The sequence below is a fragment of the Pygocentrus nattereri genome, chromosome 2, assembly GCF_015220715.1.
Source record: "Pygocentrus nattereri isolate fPygNat1 chromosome 2, fPygNat1.pri, whole genome shotgun sequence".
Classification (NCBI taxonomy): Eukaryota; Metazoa; Chordata; class Actinopteri; order Characiformes; family Serrasalmidae; genus Pygocentrus; species Pygocentrus nattereri.
The window spans coordinates 56,188,998-56,205,153 of NC_051212.1; the positions used below are offsets into that span (position 1 = coordinate 56,188,998).

At 44.5% G+C, this 16,156-nt stretch overlaps 1 protein-coding gene across 1 annotated transcript; it reads right to left on the minus strand.

Annotated features, from left to right (window-relative positions):
* Positions 1-334: 334 nt before the first annotated feature.
* Positions 335-15,581, minus strand: sec62 (SEC62 homolog, preprotein translocation factor). Its single transcript, XM_017725482.2, has 8 exons — positions 15,498-15,581; positions 11,369-11,477; positions 10,114-10,219; positions 6,867-7,062; positions 6,191-6,286; positions 4,937-4,997; positions 4,025-4,144; positions 335-3,576 (listed from the first exon to the last, which is right to left on the minus strand). The coding sequence occupies exons 1-8, from the start codon at positions 15,531-15,533 to the stop codon at positions 3,098-3,100; spliced, it is 1,203 nt and encodes a 400-aa protein (XP_017580971.1). The 5' UTR covers positions 15,534-15,581; the 3' UTR covers positions 335-3,097.
* Positions 15,582-16,156: the final 575 nt, after the last annotated feature.

Here is a 16,156-nt window from a genome sequence, read left to right on the forward strand (position 1 = left end):
TTTGATCAGTTTATTTACATCTTAACGACTGAATTATGCAGAAATTCTGAATAATCCTCTTTAAAAAGAGGCCAAACTCAGACTAGATGTAAAAGTTCGCCTTCAGTGTAAATTCTGCTGTATAAGATTATAATGTATAGCAAAACTATAGCATCAATATTATCGTCCCAATTGACATCATTAATTTTCTGCATTAACGTCAGCAGCGGCGCCTGCTGGGTGTGGTCTGTAAACACTGATGTGATTCTCTACTGGAAGTTGTTTTTAGTGTTTAATATTGTAAATATTCTAAAATGTGTTTAGTCTGACAAACAGCAATAAACTGTACAGTAAATTAGCATTCTATGTTTTATTGCAATGAAAGGATACAGGGAAACTTTGACACTTAAATTATACTCCAGAGGACAGTTCTCACGATATCTGGATAATATCCATCCAAATACACGCGACTAAGTAGCTGAAGACGAGATGAACGGGTAAAAAAAACAACAAAAAAAGACGGACAGGTTTTTTTTCTCATGATTAGAAATGAGGCGACGCCGCATGTATTAATACGTTCTTACACAACAGGCTGACGAACACTGGAGAACAGCTTCTTCTGTGGACGATCTCCCGACGGAAACTGGCACGTCGGCATCGCGTCGCCCCGAAGAGACGACGAATAAGGAGAAACAGAAAACGATGAAAGCAGCTCGATAGAAAAAGGAGAAAAATACGCCGAATACATCAAACAGACCAGGTTTTCAGAGGAAAATACTACAGACTGACTAACCTACACGGCTTCACCCACAGGAGCGTCCAGTTACAGCAGGTGACCGGCAGCAAGACAAGCTCTGACCTCTGTGGGTCAGTCGGGCTGAACGATTCTTCGCCTTTATATCGGGTTTTATTACAGAACGCAGCGTCGTTTTAAACCAATAACCTAAGAACACAGAGCTGCGGACCAATCAGAAGCTGCCAAACCCTGTTCTGTGTATGTGACATCACAAAAAGCGCTGGGCAGCGTAGGGCGGGGCAATATGACGATATATATCAGTATCGTTGGTGCTGTAGACACTGACCCACTGCACGTTTTTATTATAAAAAGTAAAATTAGTCCGTTTAACTGGATTTGGAGCCAAATACTGAATAAAAATCAGTTTATCCTGTTTTTAAAGCTGTAGATCTGGCTTTGTTTCTGTATCGTGAAAATGTCAAAGCATCGCATTACATTTCCACCAGATCGTCCACCTCCAACAACCACACCACCACAATACGCTTATCTGAGTGTGCAACTTTAAAAAAACTCAGCTGCAATCTGACGAGCGGGTCTAGTTAGCAGTGCGGTGTAAAATGAATAGAAATTGTTTTTGCTATTCGTGTTGAAATGTTCTCACTCTGTTCCAACTTATAAGCTGCAAGAAAAAGCAACACTGTGACGCACGGCATATCGTAAAAACCTCCCCGAAGCATCGAGACATTGAACGCCCAGCTCTGTCACAACAATCCAGTAGTCTGACGGAAAACGTAGACGTCCAGGTCTTCTGGGCCCAAAAAAACAGGCCTAGAAACTGATTCATAAACAAGAGCTGGCTTTAAAACGCAGGATTGGTCAGGAAATCATACATTTTCCCCAAATTGTTCAGCCCGAACTGACCGTATGTTTGCTTTGTGTGATGAAACAGAAAACACAGAAATTAGATTAGAAGACCTGAACCTACAGGGCAGGATCTGAGGACCAGCGGCAAAAAACACAACTAAACCGCCATCGGGCAATCTTTCAGACGCCTGTGCGTCAGCTGGCGCGCTACGTAGGTAAGAAATATGCCAGAGAAATGAAAAGCTGCATCAGTGTAATAGTTTCCTTTAGAAAAAAGAAGACAAAATAAACAAAGGGCACGTTTCATCACCCGTGAACTCCCAGCGTGGATACAAGATATATTTATAGTCAATATGGAGAAATAATCTCTTTAAACATCGTCTCAGAGTAAAAGGAGCACTAAAGTAAAAAAGAAAAGAACTCCGCTCTAATTATTGTTATTGATATTGGACCTTGGCCCCGTTTAGACACACAGGAGCTGAAATAATGTCTTTAGGGAGCGAGTGAACGTCCCACATCGCACCACACTGCTCAAACTTTGGCGCTCCAGTTCAGATGTTGGCGGAAAGCTAATTTAATCGGTAGGTAAAAAGCGCAGATGCAGAGCAGACGGAACAATTCAGCATTAAAGACGTCCTCGACCGCACGGAAAAGCTCCTCCGCAGCGCGCTTAGTCTAAACCCCACATCCGGCCGTTTGGAATATTCAGATGGGGCTCTAGAAAGAAAACCGCATGTAAACATCTGAATTTTAGAGCCAAGACAGAGCATCTCTCAGAGAACCAGCTAGAAATAAAACACGTACTGTGGAGGATTTTGGCACTAATGAAGTTTCCTCGTTCGTCTGAACCGTCAAGACCAGCTTCCTAAACATTTCAACCGAACTGATCCGAACTAGTGTTGAATACTATACGTCTGTACGGTCACGAGAGCTCGAAATGAGAGACGGACATCACAAACTTACAATGCACACTAAAAAAAACACACCTGCTCGCTCCAGAGCGCCGTCTGTTCGTTCACGCGTCTGCAAAAAAGCAACGAAGGTAGAAGAAGAAAACGTTGGTCCAACTCGAGTGAATACTAGCACCGATTTAGCTCAAACGACGGCGACAGCCTAAGAGAATCATGCTGGGTTTATCAGAACATTTTACTGTGGCAGCTTAAGCACTTCGCATTTCTGCATCCTCTCCGAACAGCAGACGCCCACAGTGAGGCTTCAGAACATCTCCAGAACCTCTGCAGACCCAGAAAAACAACACAGATACAGACAGACGGGATGCTACGCTACGCAAACAGCATCTTTCCTTTTAACGGGGCTTTGAAAGTAAAACTGAGCAGTGAGAGCAAAACAAAAAGAAGCGGCGGAAACATCTGCATCGTCACCGAAGGCGTTCCTGCTCTCCATTTCTAACCTTTGACCCTGTTTGTATATTTGTAGTGGAAGATCTCAGTCTGAGCGCGAAAGTGATGGGGAGCCTCTCCAAAACCTGACGTTAACCCGAGTCCGCGTGGAGACGCTTTACGTCTCGACAGTCAAAGACTTCGTCTCCTCCTCTTCCTCCTCCTCCTCTTCCTCCTCCTCCTCCTCCTCGTCCTGCGTGTGCTGCTCCAGCTCCTCGCGGGTGATCATCTCGAAGTCGTTCCCGTTGCTGTGCTGTGACCCCTCGTCCTCCCGCCGCTCGCTGTCCTCCGTGTCCGAATTCTGCCGCTCCGTCTCCTTCACCACCTCCTCGTCGTCCTCCTCCTCTTCCTCCTTTTTCTCGCTGTCCGATTTATCCTCGCTGTCGGATTTCTGCGCTTTGCTGCTTTCCAAAGATTTGCCGTCAGCCTTGTCGCCGGAGCTCTTCTTGCCGCTGCTGCGAGGGCCCTTATACTCGTGCGTGTAAAGAGGCCGGAACGAGTCGATGAAGCCCACGTCTGCCGTCAGGTTCGGCAGGAACCAGAAGTGATGACGCCCGCCCGTCACCAGCCAGATGATCAGGAACAGGATGCAGCGTGCTGGACGGGACAGGGAACGGTAAAAACAGGTACGTTAACGAGTAAACGAGTGTGCAGAAATAAAACAGTGAAATTAAATATTTTCAAGCGGTAAAGAATTTTAACAGCTCTGCAACAGAACTTTTAACATCTTCCCTCTAGAAACAAAATGCACTCAATTCCTGCCCCCAATGCAGAAATAAGGTACAAAACAAGCTCACGAAATATTCATCTGTTGATCATTAATACAGATACAGGTCACACACTGAAGCAGCCAAACGTCGCTGTGAAACTGAAAAACGCCGTCTGCATGTCAGCAGTCACACACACGCAGTGTAAATCAGCCTTAAAGGGGAAGCTGCTGGATTTTACACTGAAGCGCCACCGTAATTAACGGTGGACAAAAGCAGCTGAAGGCTAAGGCTGTACTGCAGCTTCTCCAGGCTGAGGATCAGAGCGTCATCCTCACCGACGGCGAGAAGCAGGATGCTGGCGACGAAGCAGCCGGCCGCCACACTCAGGTAATACACGCCCACCCTCATCTCCGCCGGCCACAGGGGGAACAGCGTCGCAGCGATCACCGCAATCACTGAAACACACACCACATATGATCACACATATGGCCACAAACACACACACACACACACACACACACAGACACAGACACAGACACAGACAGACACGGACAGACACGGACAGACACACGGACAGACACACGGACAGACACACGGACAGACACACGGACAGACACACGGACAGACACACGGACAGAGACACACACAGAGACACACAGAGACACACAGAGACACACAGAGACACACAGAGACACACAGAGACACACAGAGACAGACACGTCTTGACAGGATGTGCTATTCTGATGGATCAGTTTTCCATGAGGAGGTAGGTGATGTAATTATTGGTATCTCAGTGATTTTATTCCCATCCGGATGCGACACATCAGTCATTTTTACCGACTCTGTGCTCCGGCTTCAGCAAAAATTCTGGAACCTTCCATAAAATGAGCCATAAAAATGACTTCAGGTTATATTAATTATTGTATAATCAACATTTTGGGAGGGGCGTCACATCTCCAACATTTTGGGAAGGGCTGCGCCGATTGTGAGCCCACCTCCACCTGAGCTCACCTGTAACTGAGCCCACCTCCACCTGAGCTCACCTGTAACTGAGCCCACCTCCACCTGAGCTCACCTGTAACTGAGCCCACCTCCAAGGCAGCGTACAGTCATTACCCAAAACAAACATTCTAACACACGTTACACTGGATAAAGATCAATACAAATGATGATACTAGTGCAGCCTGAACATGTACTGAACATGGAACCCATCACCTTCCTGAGTGAGTGGACCTGTGTTCACCTACCCAGTATCAGTCCCATAGCGAAGGTTTTGAAATGCACCGGGTCATAAATCCAAACGTAAACCTACAGAGATCAGAGCACGAATAAGGGTTAAACAAACCGTGATCAATCTGATTTTCAGCCCACAAAAGCCTGACCGTAAGGGTGGGTCACACCAACACGGACTAAACTAGTGTTCAGAGCTAATCCAGGATTTCTTAGTCTGGGTTTATTTTAAATCCAGTCGTGCTGCACCACTTCATTCTGAACATGGACTAATCAGAGCTGTGGACTAGCTCAATAATCTCAAGCTAAAGTCCATCACAGAGATTATTATTAGAGTAGCCTGTTACCTACACTTAAGATGCTTCTCACAAGGGTTCTTTACTAAAGAACATGGTTCTATACAGATTCTATACAGAACCATGAACACACAAAGAACTCTTTGCATGATTAAAGGGTTCTCTGCATCATGACAGAGTCCTTCAGACAGATGGAGAATGCATTGTATATGGTTCTACAGTATACAGCATCTTTTTGGAAATGGTTCTCTAAAGCACCAAAAAGGGTTCTTCTATTATTACAAGCTTGACATGGTAACAATAGAACCTATATAGAACCGTTTTCTTTATCAAAGAAGAACCATAATTTTTAAGAGTGTAGGTATCTGCCCAAAAACTGTTCTTACCTGCTGTATATTCAGTCGGTCATGCGACAATAAAGTGTGTGCCAGTGAGATCCTGCTGGTGTGGGTTTACTCTATTTCAGTGAGGCAAAAAGGCACGAGTGCTAATAGTGCCCCCTTGTGGGGGAATCATCAATCAGAGTGCGTTACAAGCAAGTTTATATGTAGTTTTACTCAAAGAGGGAAAGATTTCGTGCGGCACCCATTTTTACACCCAAATTTGAAGTTTAAATCAAATCCCTGAAAGAAGATCTGATCTTACAGTAACGGTGCAACAGGATTAAATTTAATCTAGAGTTAGTATAAAATTAATGCAGGATTAAAATGACGGATTAAACGTAACCCTGACAAATTTTACCTATGATTCACAGATAAACCCTGATTTAATACACGTTTAAGCCTAATCCTTGTCGGTGCAGCCCACCCTTAGACTGTTACACAGTAATAATGTCTATAATAATTTCATATTCAGCGCTACAATGCATTCATTAAAATACGCCCATTTTCCTGGCTTTTGTGATGTTTACTTCAAAGTCTAAGCCACAAAAGAAACAAGGGACAATACTCAACCCTGACGGCTTCTCCTCTTTACCTCGTTTCCGTCCAGAAACAGCTGGTCCTCGTGAGGTTCCAGTTTAAACTTCTTCTTCACGTCCTTCTTCTTCTTCGGGGATCCGGGGCTGTCGTCCTACAAAAGAAGAAGTCAGAGATGGGAACTCCAGCGATTCTCTCGTATAAGAAGACCAGCAGGATTCTAAAGGACTCTGCCCACCCAAGCCACTGTCTGCTCTCACAGCTGTCGATCGGCCTATAGGCCTGTCACTGCACCCGAGTCATCATGATGATCTCCATGGACAATCCACACCTCATCCACACCTCATCCACACCTCATCCACACCTCATCCACACCAATAGACTCACTCTGATCTTACTGCATCTTCAGTCCAGCAAATCTACACTTACTCATATAGACTGACATCTAACCATATCTTGCATAATCTGGAATATTATATATATATATTTATATTTATCTACCCCAGACTCACTAATTGCATATATGGACAGTGGTAAAACTGTGTATATAGCTTTTATTTCATAACGTATATTTCTGTACAAAATTTAGTAAAAAATATATTATATATATATAAAACTGTTTTTTGTATGTGTAAGTACTACATATGGGCAGCGCAGCTAAGGTTTTCACTCATCTTCACACCTGTAAGTGTGATGTGACAAACGTGATTTGAGGAGAAACAAACGAGGCTTACGTTCTTTTCCTTTTCTTTCTTCGTGTCCAAGGCCTCAGAATCCTTCTTCTTCTCCTTCTCTTTCTTTCCCTTTTTCTCCTCCTCTTTGCCGCTGTCACTTCTGGCCTTCTCCTTCTCTTTCTCCTTCTTCAGGTCCTTCTCTGGCTTCTTCTTCATCACTTTCAGAGCTCGGTGGAAGAACTGCTTCTTCAAGAGCCTAAACGAAGAAAGCACATGTTTCCAAACAAACACTTAGTGACGAGCTGAAGACACGCGGTGATACGAAGATGACGCGATTTACGAGTGTCATTTTTCATGCTAATGATGCTGAGACCAAAAACAAAAACCCAACACATTCGGTTACAATCGCTGGGCTTAGAATGTTTAATGTGACACTGCTCACTGATCAGAAACAACATTATATTCGTGCTTTTTTGAGGGAATGTTTTAAGAAGCAGCAAATGGCCAGAGTAATTTAATGTTCCTCTTAACGTTTGTGGCTTTGACTGCTGGTCTCTGGGTGTGATGCAGATACTATCATAACAACCCCCCTCATATTGGTTTGTGCTTTCAGTGCTACACTTTAAATAGTGTCTGTCAAAAAACAATAAATTATCAATAACACAAAAAGTAGGTCAGGACAAGTAGGACTGCAACGGTATGAGATTTTCATGGTACAGTAAGTCTCAGAAAAGATCACAGTAAACACAGCCTCACAACAGTGGAGCTCTTTTGAATAATAATAATAATAATTAGTTTCATTACGGTTTAACCTGCCGATTATTTTCTCCACTAATCAATTGACTGGTTTCTAAAAAGTCTGAAATAAGTGAGAAATGCCATCACAAGCGCTCTAAATGATCTACATCAGGGGTGTGATACTCAAACACCAGGGCATTTTTAATTAAAATGTTGCTATAAACTGGACTGACCACTGCTTACTTCAGCAGTAAAATACAAGCACTTATAGTAAACGTTTAAATATCACATGAACACTTGAAGTATTCCTAATTAAAATGACCCTGGGCGCTTCGGCCTTTTAAACCTACCTGTTTGCCTGAACTGGACAACTGGCTTCCTTCCTTAGTTCATTCATTCTTAGGCTCAGTTTCTGAGCTGCTGAGCTCACGTTAAGCGTTCACATTGGCTGGACTGCAGTTGTTCCATCAGGGGTTACCCAGCGGACAGACAGCGCAGACGTAGCCTGGACGTGAGAAATTATTTCAGCGCATTTTAACATCAACGTTTAAGCGTTTACACCGGCGGGATTAAAGCTATAAACGGGACACAAACTCTGATCTGTGCCGTTCAAGGAGCAGCAGATGCTGAACATTAGGGCCGCAGTGGAGATTTTAATGGTATGACAGCCGTGAGAACCTCATATCGCTGGGCAAACATGTTTGACGGGTTTCCTCCTTTAGTGGCTATTTTGTGTGCACATTTTATTGTAAACTGAGGACGACCCCTCAGTTTCATTACTTTTTCACTCTGGCTTCTGTCTGCCATTTCGTCCACTGCCTGTGTGTGTGTGAGAGAGAGTGTGTGTGTGTGTGTGTGTGTGTGTGAGTGTGTGTGTGTGAGAGTGTGAGTGTGGTGCCAGCTGCCGAGTCCAACAGGCGGTTGAGGAGATAAGCACACGCGTTTGGTCACATTTGCATTTTTCCCAATGCCATAATAAGCAAATGTGCATCGTGTTACAACCATCAGTTTTCATGCCTCAGCATGGAGAGACAACGCTGCAACCTGACTGGACGTAGGAGATTTTCTGACCTCGCCTCTGATCAATTCTGACTCCGAGCAGAACCACGAGTGGGTGGAGCTGATGGACGACTCAGGATGAACGTGGTCATTTCCCTGCTGTGTAGGCTGCTGGGAGAGTATTCATTATGCAGTCTGTCTGCAGCACAACACAAGCAACCATGTACATCCCAGTACAGACTTCCCCATCATCTCACACAGCGTGACACGCAGTAAACCTGCCACCCTATTCAATACTGCTGCCACCTCCTCTCATGGGACCTTCAATGCCACACGTCACAGTTTTTAACAACTGGAGGCTGTTAAAAAAGGCAATAAGAGTTCAGCAGCAGAACCTGCCTAGAAATCACTGCCATCTGATGCGATTCCCTTTTCAAAAGCTAAATAAATAAGATACTTAAATGTTTTTACCACCTCAAAACCATAGCACTCGATTTGCAATGCTCAAAATGGGCTTCAGCAGACAGACCACTCCTGCTGTTACACACGACGCTGATAAAACACCTTTATTTTATTCTGCTAGCAGCACCGAAAGTTTGTTTTTATTTCAAAATCCCAATTTAAACAAGTCCAATTTTCTAATGAGAAAAGCTGCATTTTTGTTTTTGGATTTTCTCCCAATTTTCTCTCCAGTTTAGCCGTTTCCGGTTCCACCCACTAGTTCTGATTCCCCCAGTCACACGATACCACCAGCTCTAGGAGGTGAAGGCAAGCACAGGCTTCCTCCAAGTCCTGTGGAGCTTCACAGCATCTTTTCAAACTGCTGCTAACGAACTAGACAGCTGAACGAGCTCTGAGGAGAACGCTGACCGTCCTGCCCACCCAGAGAGAGCGAGGCCAATTGAGCTCTCTCCGACTCCCGGTCCACAGCATCACCAGGGATCTCCTGATGATGGGACCAACGCTCATGAGCCCAAAGCTGCAATTTGTACTATAGAAAAGAATTACAGTTTAAATCACAATACTGGTCCGAAAAATTGCAAGTAGATATTTTTCCCCAAAACCTTCAGCCCTATCTGCTAGTTTGCAGTCCAACAGGCACTGTTCACCGTCTGACGCTGCAAGAATGAAACCGTCCACAGCTTCAAAATAACGTTGCTCTTTTCAGCTTACATAACAAATTAACTCTGAATGACCAGTAAACCAATTTCTTTGTGCATATTCTTCATTGAAAATGCCCAAAGGTGACAAGTTGGCATGAAAAATTGTAAATTTGTATGAAAAACAGTTCTGGAAGGGATCTGGGCTGCTGTTGAGCGAGTGTGTGTGAGTGTCTGGGCGTCTGGGCATGTGCGTGTGTGTGTGTGTGTGTGTGTGTCTGGGCGTCTGGGCATGTGCGTGTGTGTGTGTGTGTGTCTGGGCGTCTGGGCATGTGCGTGTGTGTGTGTCTGGGCATGTGCGTGTGTGTGTGTCTGGGCGTCTGGGCATGTGCGTGTGTGTGTGTGTGTCTGGGCATGTGTGTGTGTGTGTGTGTGTGTGTGTGTGTGGTAAACAGAGCTGCAGGAAGCACCTGTTGCAGTAATCCACGACCGATTCTCTGGTGGTGAATAAGGCCTCCTCACCCTTCTTCGCTTTGGCCCACTTCGAGTCGAGGAGACAGTCCACAGCTTTGGAGGCTGATCCACAGAGAAAAATACTTCAGTCAATAAAAGTGTTCAAATAAATAAGAACGGCGCTCAAGCTGGCGTGAGATACGAAAGACAACCTTCTCTTTACTTGCTTTTCATTTACAGAGCTAGAGGGGAAAAGCCCTGAATAACAGACAGTCCGTGAACTCGGTATCAAAGCAAAGAAGCACTGAAATCAAATGACCCTCTACTCAAACGGGCAGAAGCCTAATAAGGAGGAGAAAGAACAGTCGAGTGTCGGGCTTAATCTCCTTATGCGTGAGGTCCATCTACCGCCATCAGCTGTTAGAATTACTGTATCAATCAAATACTGTATATACCGTATACCGCTGCTCTGGCTGCCGCCTCAGCGTCTGAAACGCTCATATATGCCAGGCCGTCTGTTATAGTGTCGTGGTGTGTTCCATCCTCCTTCGCACAGCTCCACACACTCTCAGTACCGTGTGCTGCCTGTGCTGCGTTCTGTCTTTAGTCTGTTATGTTTATTTACTGGGCTGTATCGTCTGCACTGTGTACTGTATTGTACTGTACTATACTGTATTATACTGTATTGTACTGTACTGGTCCTGGAGGGACGTTGGTATCTTTTCACTGTGTACCTGTTTAGACCTGGAACGCTGATAAAGCCTGACTGTTCTTTCAGCTCGCGCAAGAGTTTATTTCATTTTAGACAGTTGAGTTGGGTCCACAGGTTGTTGCTGCTGTCGGAACAAAACCCTGTATCTCCTAAATGTTGACTATACAGGAGAAGGGAAAAAACCTACTCCACTTCTAATGTAAGTCAATGGAACCAGGCTTTTTTCTAAGTAATTCTGGGCCGTTTCTTTTGGTCTAATCATCATGAAATTTACGCGTAATGTAAAGAACAACAGGCATTTTCAAATTACGACAAATGGAGATACGAGGTTTTCTTCAGACAGCAGAGGTATGACTTAACTACTGATTTCTGGACCTGTGTTCTGATTGGCTGGCCGTCAGTCGCTGCATATAAAATAATGAAAACAGGACGCCCTTCACAGTCCGCCAATAAAATAAAATGAGTTTTCCTTGTGGGAAGAACGGTTTTCCTCGCTTCAATATAGGATAAGGTGGATTATTCCGTTTGGAACAACAGAGGTGCAGAACCAGACTACTCACCCACAAAGTAGTCGACCCGATGCCCCATCATGTTGGTGGACTTGGTGGGGCAGTTAAACCGCAGGTACTTGGCCACCGCCTTCTCCTCCTTGGTAGGTTCGCTGACCTCCTGTAAGTAAAATAACAGCCAGGTTAAAAAGTCTCCAAGACCAGCTTTGCCAAGTCCCATCATCACCTTTATAAAGATAAACAAATTGTTTATAATAGTTTTTGTTATTTTTTTGTGGAGAGTTGGAATGAAGGGTGGATTTTATCTTCTGTCTTATATTTACATTTTTTGTCTATATATGTTGTATTATTTATACAGTTAGAAATAACAAGCTAACCTTGTTAATTAATTAACAAGCTTAATTGCTTTAAGTCTCTTCTTGTTATTTCTTTTCTTGCGTTTCCTGCTCTCCCTCTCCAGCGCTGTGAACCTCCCCACTGTGGGAGTAATAAAGGATTATCTTAATTCCACCCATTTCTCAAAACGTAAAACTTTCTGTGAGGAGCTTTTAGGAGGTGGACGTCTGGTTCCTATCACCACCACTGTGAACAGATCTGCCTCGGTAAGTTTATCTAGAACGGAATGTTTCACATCAATCCGCTCTGATTACATCTGAACCAACCACTTAGAATTTCTGAACAGTTGGTGGAGCTCCCCTTCAAGTCCTTCAAGCTTCACTGCCGTGGCAGTGTGGAACAGACGGGAACGTGACAGTAAACAACAGGAGGAACTAGTGCAGAACAGAGGCTGTACAGGCATCGCTGAGAGACACTGTTAGAGTATCAGTGCACGACAATGTACGTTTCATAACCTCAGACATCGTGATCTAAAGACTTAAACAGGAGGTGGAGTCAGCAGACAGGCGGGTGTAATGATTCATAAAAGGCCTGATTTAATTCTATTATTCAGTGGTGGCTCAAATCAAATCTTTCCTAAACAGAAAAATCAGAACAGTCTGAAGTTGCGCCTTACGTTAAAACATTAAAGGTGGTGTATGTAATATTTAAGGCAGGGGTCTCCAACAAAGCACACGGCTCGTTTACTGCCCCCTTGCGGCTCCACAGCTGAATAAGATCAGTAGGTAATAATAAAATAATCCTCCTCTACAGTAAAATAAAGCTCTGCTGATCCTTCAACACAGTTTAACAGTAAATGGTCTTAAACGCTGGAGTTAATGTAGAACTGCTGATTCACCCTTTAACCCTGAAGACCAGCGCAGACGGCTGGTCACCATAGCAACACAGACAACAGTCTCACCCAGCTAGTAGCTATGAAACGGCAAAGAGAGAGATTTAAGACGGACATCGATAATTTGGAGATGAATGGGCTTATTAGTGTTTATAGTCACTCCAGTCTGCAGCGAGAAACTGAAACACAAAAAAATCGCAAGGCTGACGTCGGTTTCTCGTTCGCCAGGTTCTCATTCAACTTCTGCGGTTCCACCTTAACCCATCCATGCAGTGAAACACCACATATACACTAGTGAACACATCCACACACACACACACACTAGGGGGCAGTGAGTACACTTGCCCAGAGCGGTGGGCAGCCCTATCCACAGCGCCCAGGGAGCAGTTGGGGGTTAGGTGCCACGTACTGTCGGCTCAGGGGATCGAACCGACGACCTTCCAGTCACAGAGCTGGTTCCCTGACCTCCAGTCCACAACTGCCCCTAACCTGTTCCGCCGATATCCGCAGAGTGAAGTGACGTCAACATCGGGCCCGATACTGATATAGGACTGGACCCATCTCTAAATAGAAGAGCCCTTTTCAAACAGGTTCTATAAAGAACCATCTACAGCACATTCTCCATCAATCATCCTCCTCAGCCTCTGAAATTATTCCCATGCTTGGTCAGCTTTATTAAAAACGGTCTGAACTCGCTCCACTCCGGGCTCGAGCCGTCCTCTGCGGCCTGTTTTAGGCAGCCGAGTCCCATTCATCATCCACACAGGCTGCTCAGAAGAGCCAGGAGAAGATCTGAGTACAGCTCAGATCTGAAAGAAGGTAAAGAAGGACTGAATACATACAAATAAAGAAAATCACAAACCAGGTCGAGCTATAGAGACGGCGCTTATAGACACTGACAAACTGCATGTTTCATTATAATCAGAGTAAAATTAGTCAATTTAACTAGAATTAGTGAGAACCCCTGAATAAAAATCACTGTATGATGAAAACGTCTTCACGTATCACAATATTTATGCTGTATCGCCGACCTCTACCTGTTATTATATTACAAATATTAGACATCAGAAGAATCACCGGTGTACCAAAGCTGCTCATGAAGTATCGTGATATCACATTTTGTCGTATCACCCACCCCGAGGGTTTGCACAACAAAACATCAGCACACACGCTTCAGAGAGCGGAACGTGCCCTATCCAGACGCTCAAACTGGCACGGTTACGGCTCTGATCCGAAACGCAGCAACGCATCGCTGCACAACAGGGAAACGCGTGTCCTGTCCAAACAGCCGGACTGGCACTGCTCACCCAGCTGGCCTGCCAGGGGCTGATATCTCTCCTTATACGTGTCCACTGCTTGTTTTGATTTAGTCAGCACTCCGAAGCACTATGACCTTATTATCCTAACTCCACACCTCAGCTGGAATTCCCAGTGATTACACGACGAGGAAAACTGCGCCAGTGCCAAGCGGCCGCAGACACGTAGCTCAGCGCTTGCTCAGCGCTGGTGACCCTGAATTTCAGCCTGTTGTGTCACAAGTTGGTGTGTTTCATGTCTAACGTCCAGCTGGAGCGGACAGCGAACTCTGACCGCTCTCATCACAGAGTACACGGTGCTACGGGGCCAAACCGTGACACAGTATCATTAACAAAGCACTGCAGTGTGATTTTTTGGCCCTGCAGGGCGGTAACAGACACCTTAACGTTAACAGCAGCAGTAAAAACAAATCATTACGGCCAATTTACTTCAACTTCCCTCAACTACGAACAGCAGCTCTTTCAAATGCGCTTTAAACACTTTATATTACTTTAGCTACAATCACAACTGTATATGTTTTAGAAGACTACAGAATACTCATAATTTGTGAAAGATTCATGTCATTACGCGTGTTAAACCAATTTCATTTAGGAATACCGTTATGCGTTTACTGTTTTCCACCAAGACTGAACTTTTAAAGCTTTATATTATAATATTATGTGTCAATTCTACAAAATACAGTTTGAGGAGATTTTAGGATCTGAAGTGAAGCCGGGCAACAAGGTTAGGAGTTATGAGGTATACACAACAGCAAATGGAGATTATGCTCAGTTACTGTAAAGAGAGAACTTCAAAATACATTACACAAAAAACAGAGCTGGGCTATATGGCGATATTTAACCGTTACCGTGATAAATTATATCACGCGTATCGTAAAAAACGTTGGGTATTTTGCGAAGGTATCGTGATAGACATGTTTTCCGTATCGCCCAGCTGTAGTTGGGAATGTTTGCATAACGGTTAGCCAACAGCTGCGCAGTCTGGAAGCATTTTATCGACGATTAAAGCTCCAAAGGCTTAAAGACGACTTAGAATAATCATCATTTGGGAATAATTTGTTATTGTGTGCGTTAAACACGATTTAGCTTGGGAACAGCGGGACAGGCTTACCGTTAACGTTACTCGCATGCACTGAGGGGAAAACTTAACGACAAAATCTGAGAGGACTTTTAACGAGTCCGAGTCAGAGAGCTGCACAATAACAGCGACAAATAACACGTGAACATGGAAATCAACGATAAATTGGGGAAAAATCTCGGAAAATCTTTTTCTGAGGTAAATGTCGTTAGCCGCCAGGCTAACCTTCGCGCTTTGGCGGTGAGCTCGCGCGTTAGAACTCCCAAAGCCCGCCAAGAGAAAGCGCGAAAATTCTACCGCTCGCGGTGCGGCTCGCGCGGTGAAGCGCCTGTTACGTGGCCAGAATTCCAACTCGCGAGCGCAGAAACCGCGAGCGCTAGTTAGCCTTCCAGCTAACGGAGAGACGCCGCCTGAAAACAGACGAGCTCCGCGGCGCTCTGCGCGGCCCGGCGCCCGAACACACATGCAAGCACCCGAGCAGCACAACCGGCCGGGAGTCCGGCCGCAAACGAGCCGCGCTCTGCCCGGAACGCGGCGTTTATTCGGCCGCTAACGCACCTGGATCCGCTTCTTGTGTCTCCTGCGCTCCGCCATGACGCAACTCAGCAGGTCACGTGACCGCGAGAGGCCACCCCAAATCTCGCGTAGAGCGCAGACGTCACGACGCGCTCCGTGATTGGACGACGTGACGTGCGCTCGACAGACTCTGGTGCCTGATTGGACGATCGAAATTAAAATGCCGAATAATGTAGAAACACTAATAAATACGTGTTTATTTACTTTGTTTATTAATTAATTATTATTAATAATAATAACATTACTAATAATTAATGCAAACATTACTGCTGCTGCTACTAGTACTACTACTATTATTATTATCGTTATTATTACTGATACTACTACTAATAATAACAAAAATCCTGGGTCTGGGGAGGTCTCTACATTCTGAGAATTTTATTACTAGTTTATATATATATATATTACATCATGCATATTAATACATACAAATATGACGCTTTGAAGTTTATTTATATATGATACCTATATATGATATTTTTTATTATTGTTTTACTTTATTCTATTATGTCTAAGCTGTTGAAACAACTGAATATCTCTATTTTTTCCCCCATTTTCAGTTTTTGACATTATTTGGAAAGACCTGTGGCTCTTGTGTGGAAATTTCATGATGAATGAACAAAAAAACAAACAAGCAAAAA

What these genes read in the sequence shown, in the direction of transcription:
- sec62 (XM_017725482.2), bottom strand. Translation starts at nt 15,533, where the DNA reads ATGGCGGAGCGCAGGAGACACAAGAAGCGGATCCAG. An exon ending in TCGGGTCGACTACTTTGTGG is followed by an intron (nt 10,220 to 11,368) that starts GTGAGTAGTCTG and finishes TCTGTGGATCAG; the next exon opens with CCTCCAAAGCTGTGGACTGT. An exon ending in CGCTATGGGACTGATACTGG is followed by an intron (nt 4,145 to 4,936) that starts GTAGGTGAACAC and finishes TGTGTGTTTCAG; the next exon opens with TGATTGCGGTGATCGCTGCG.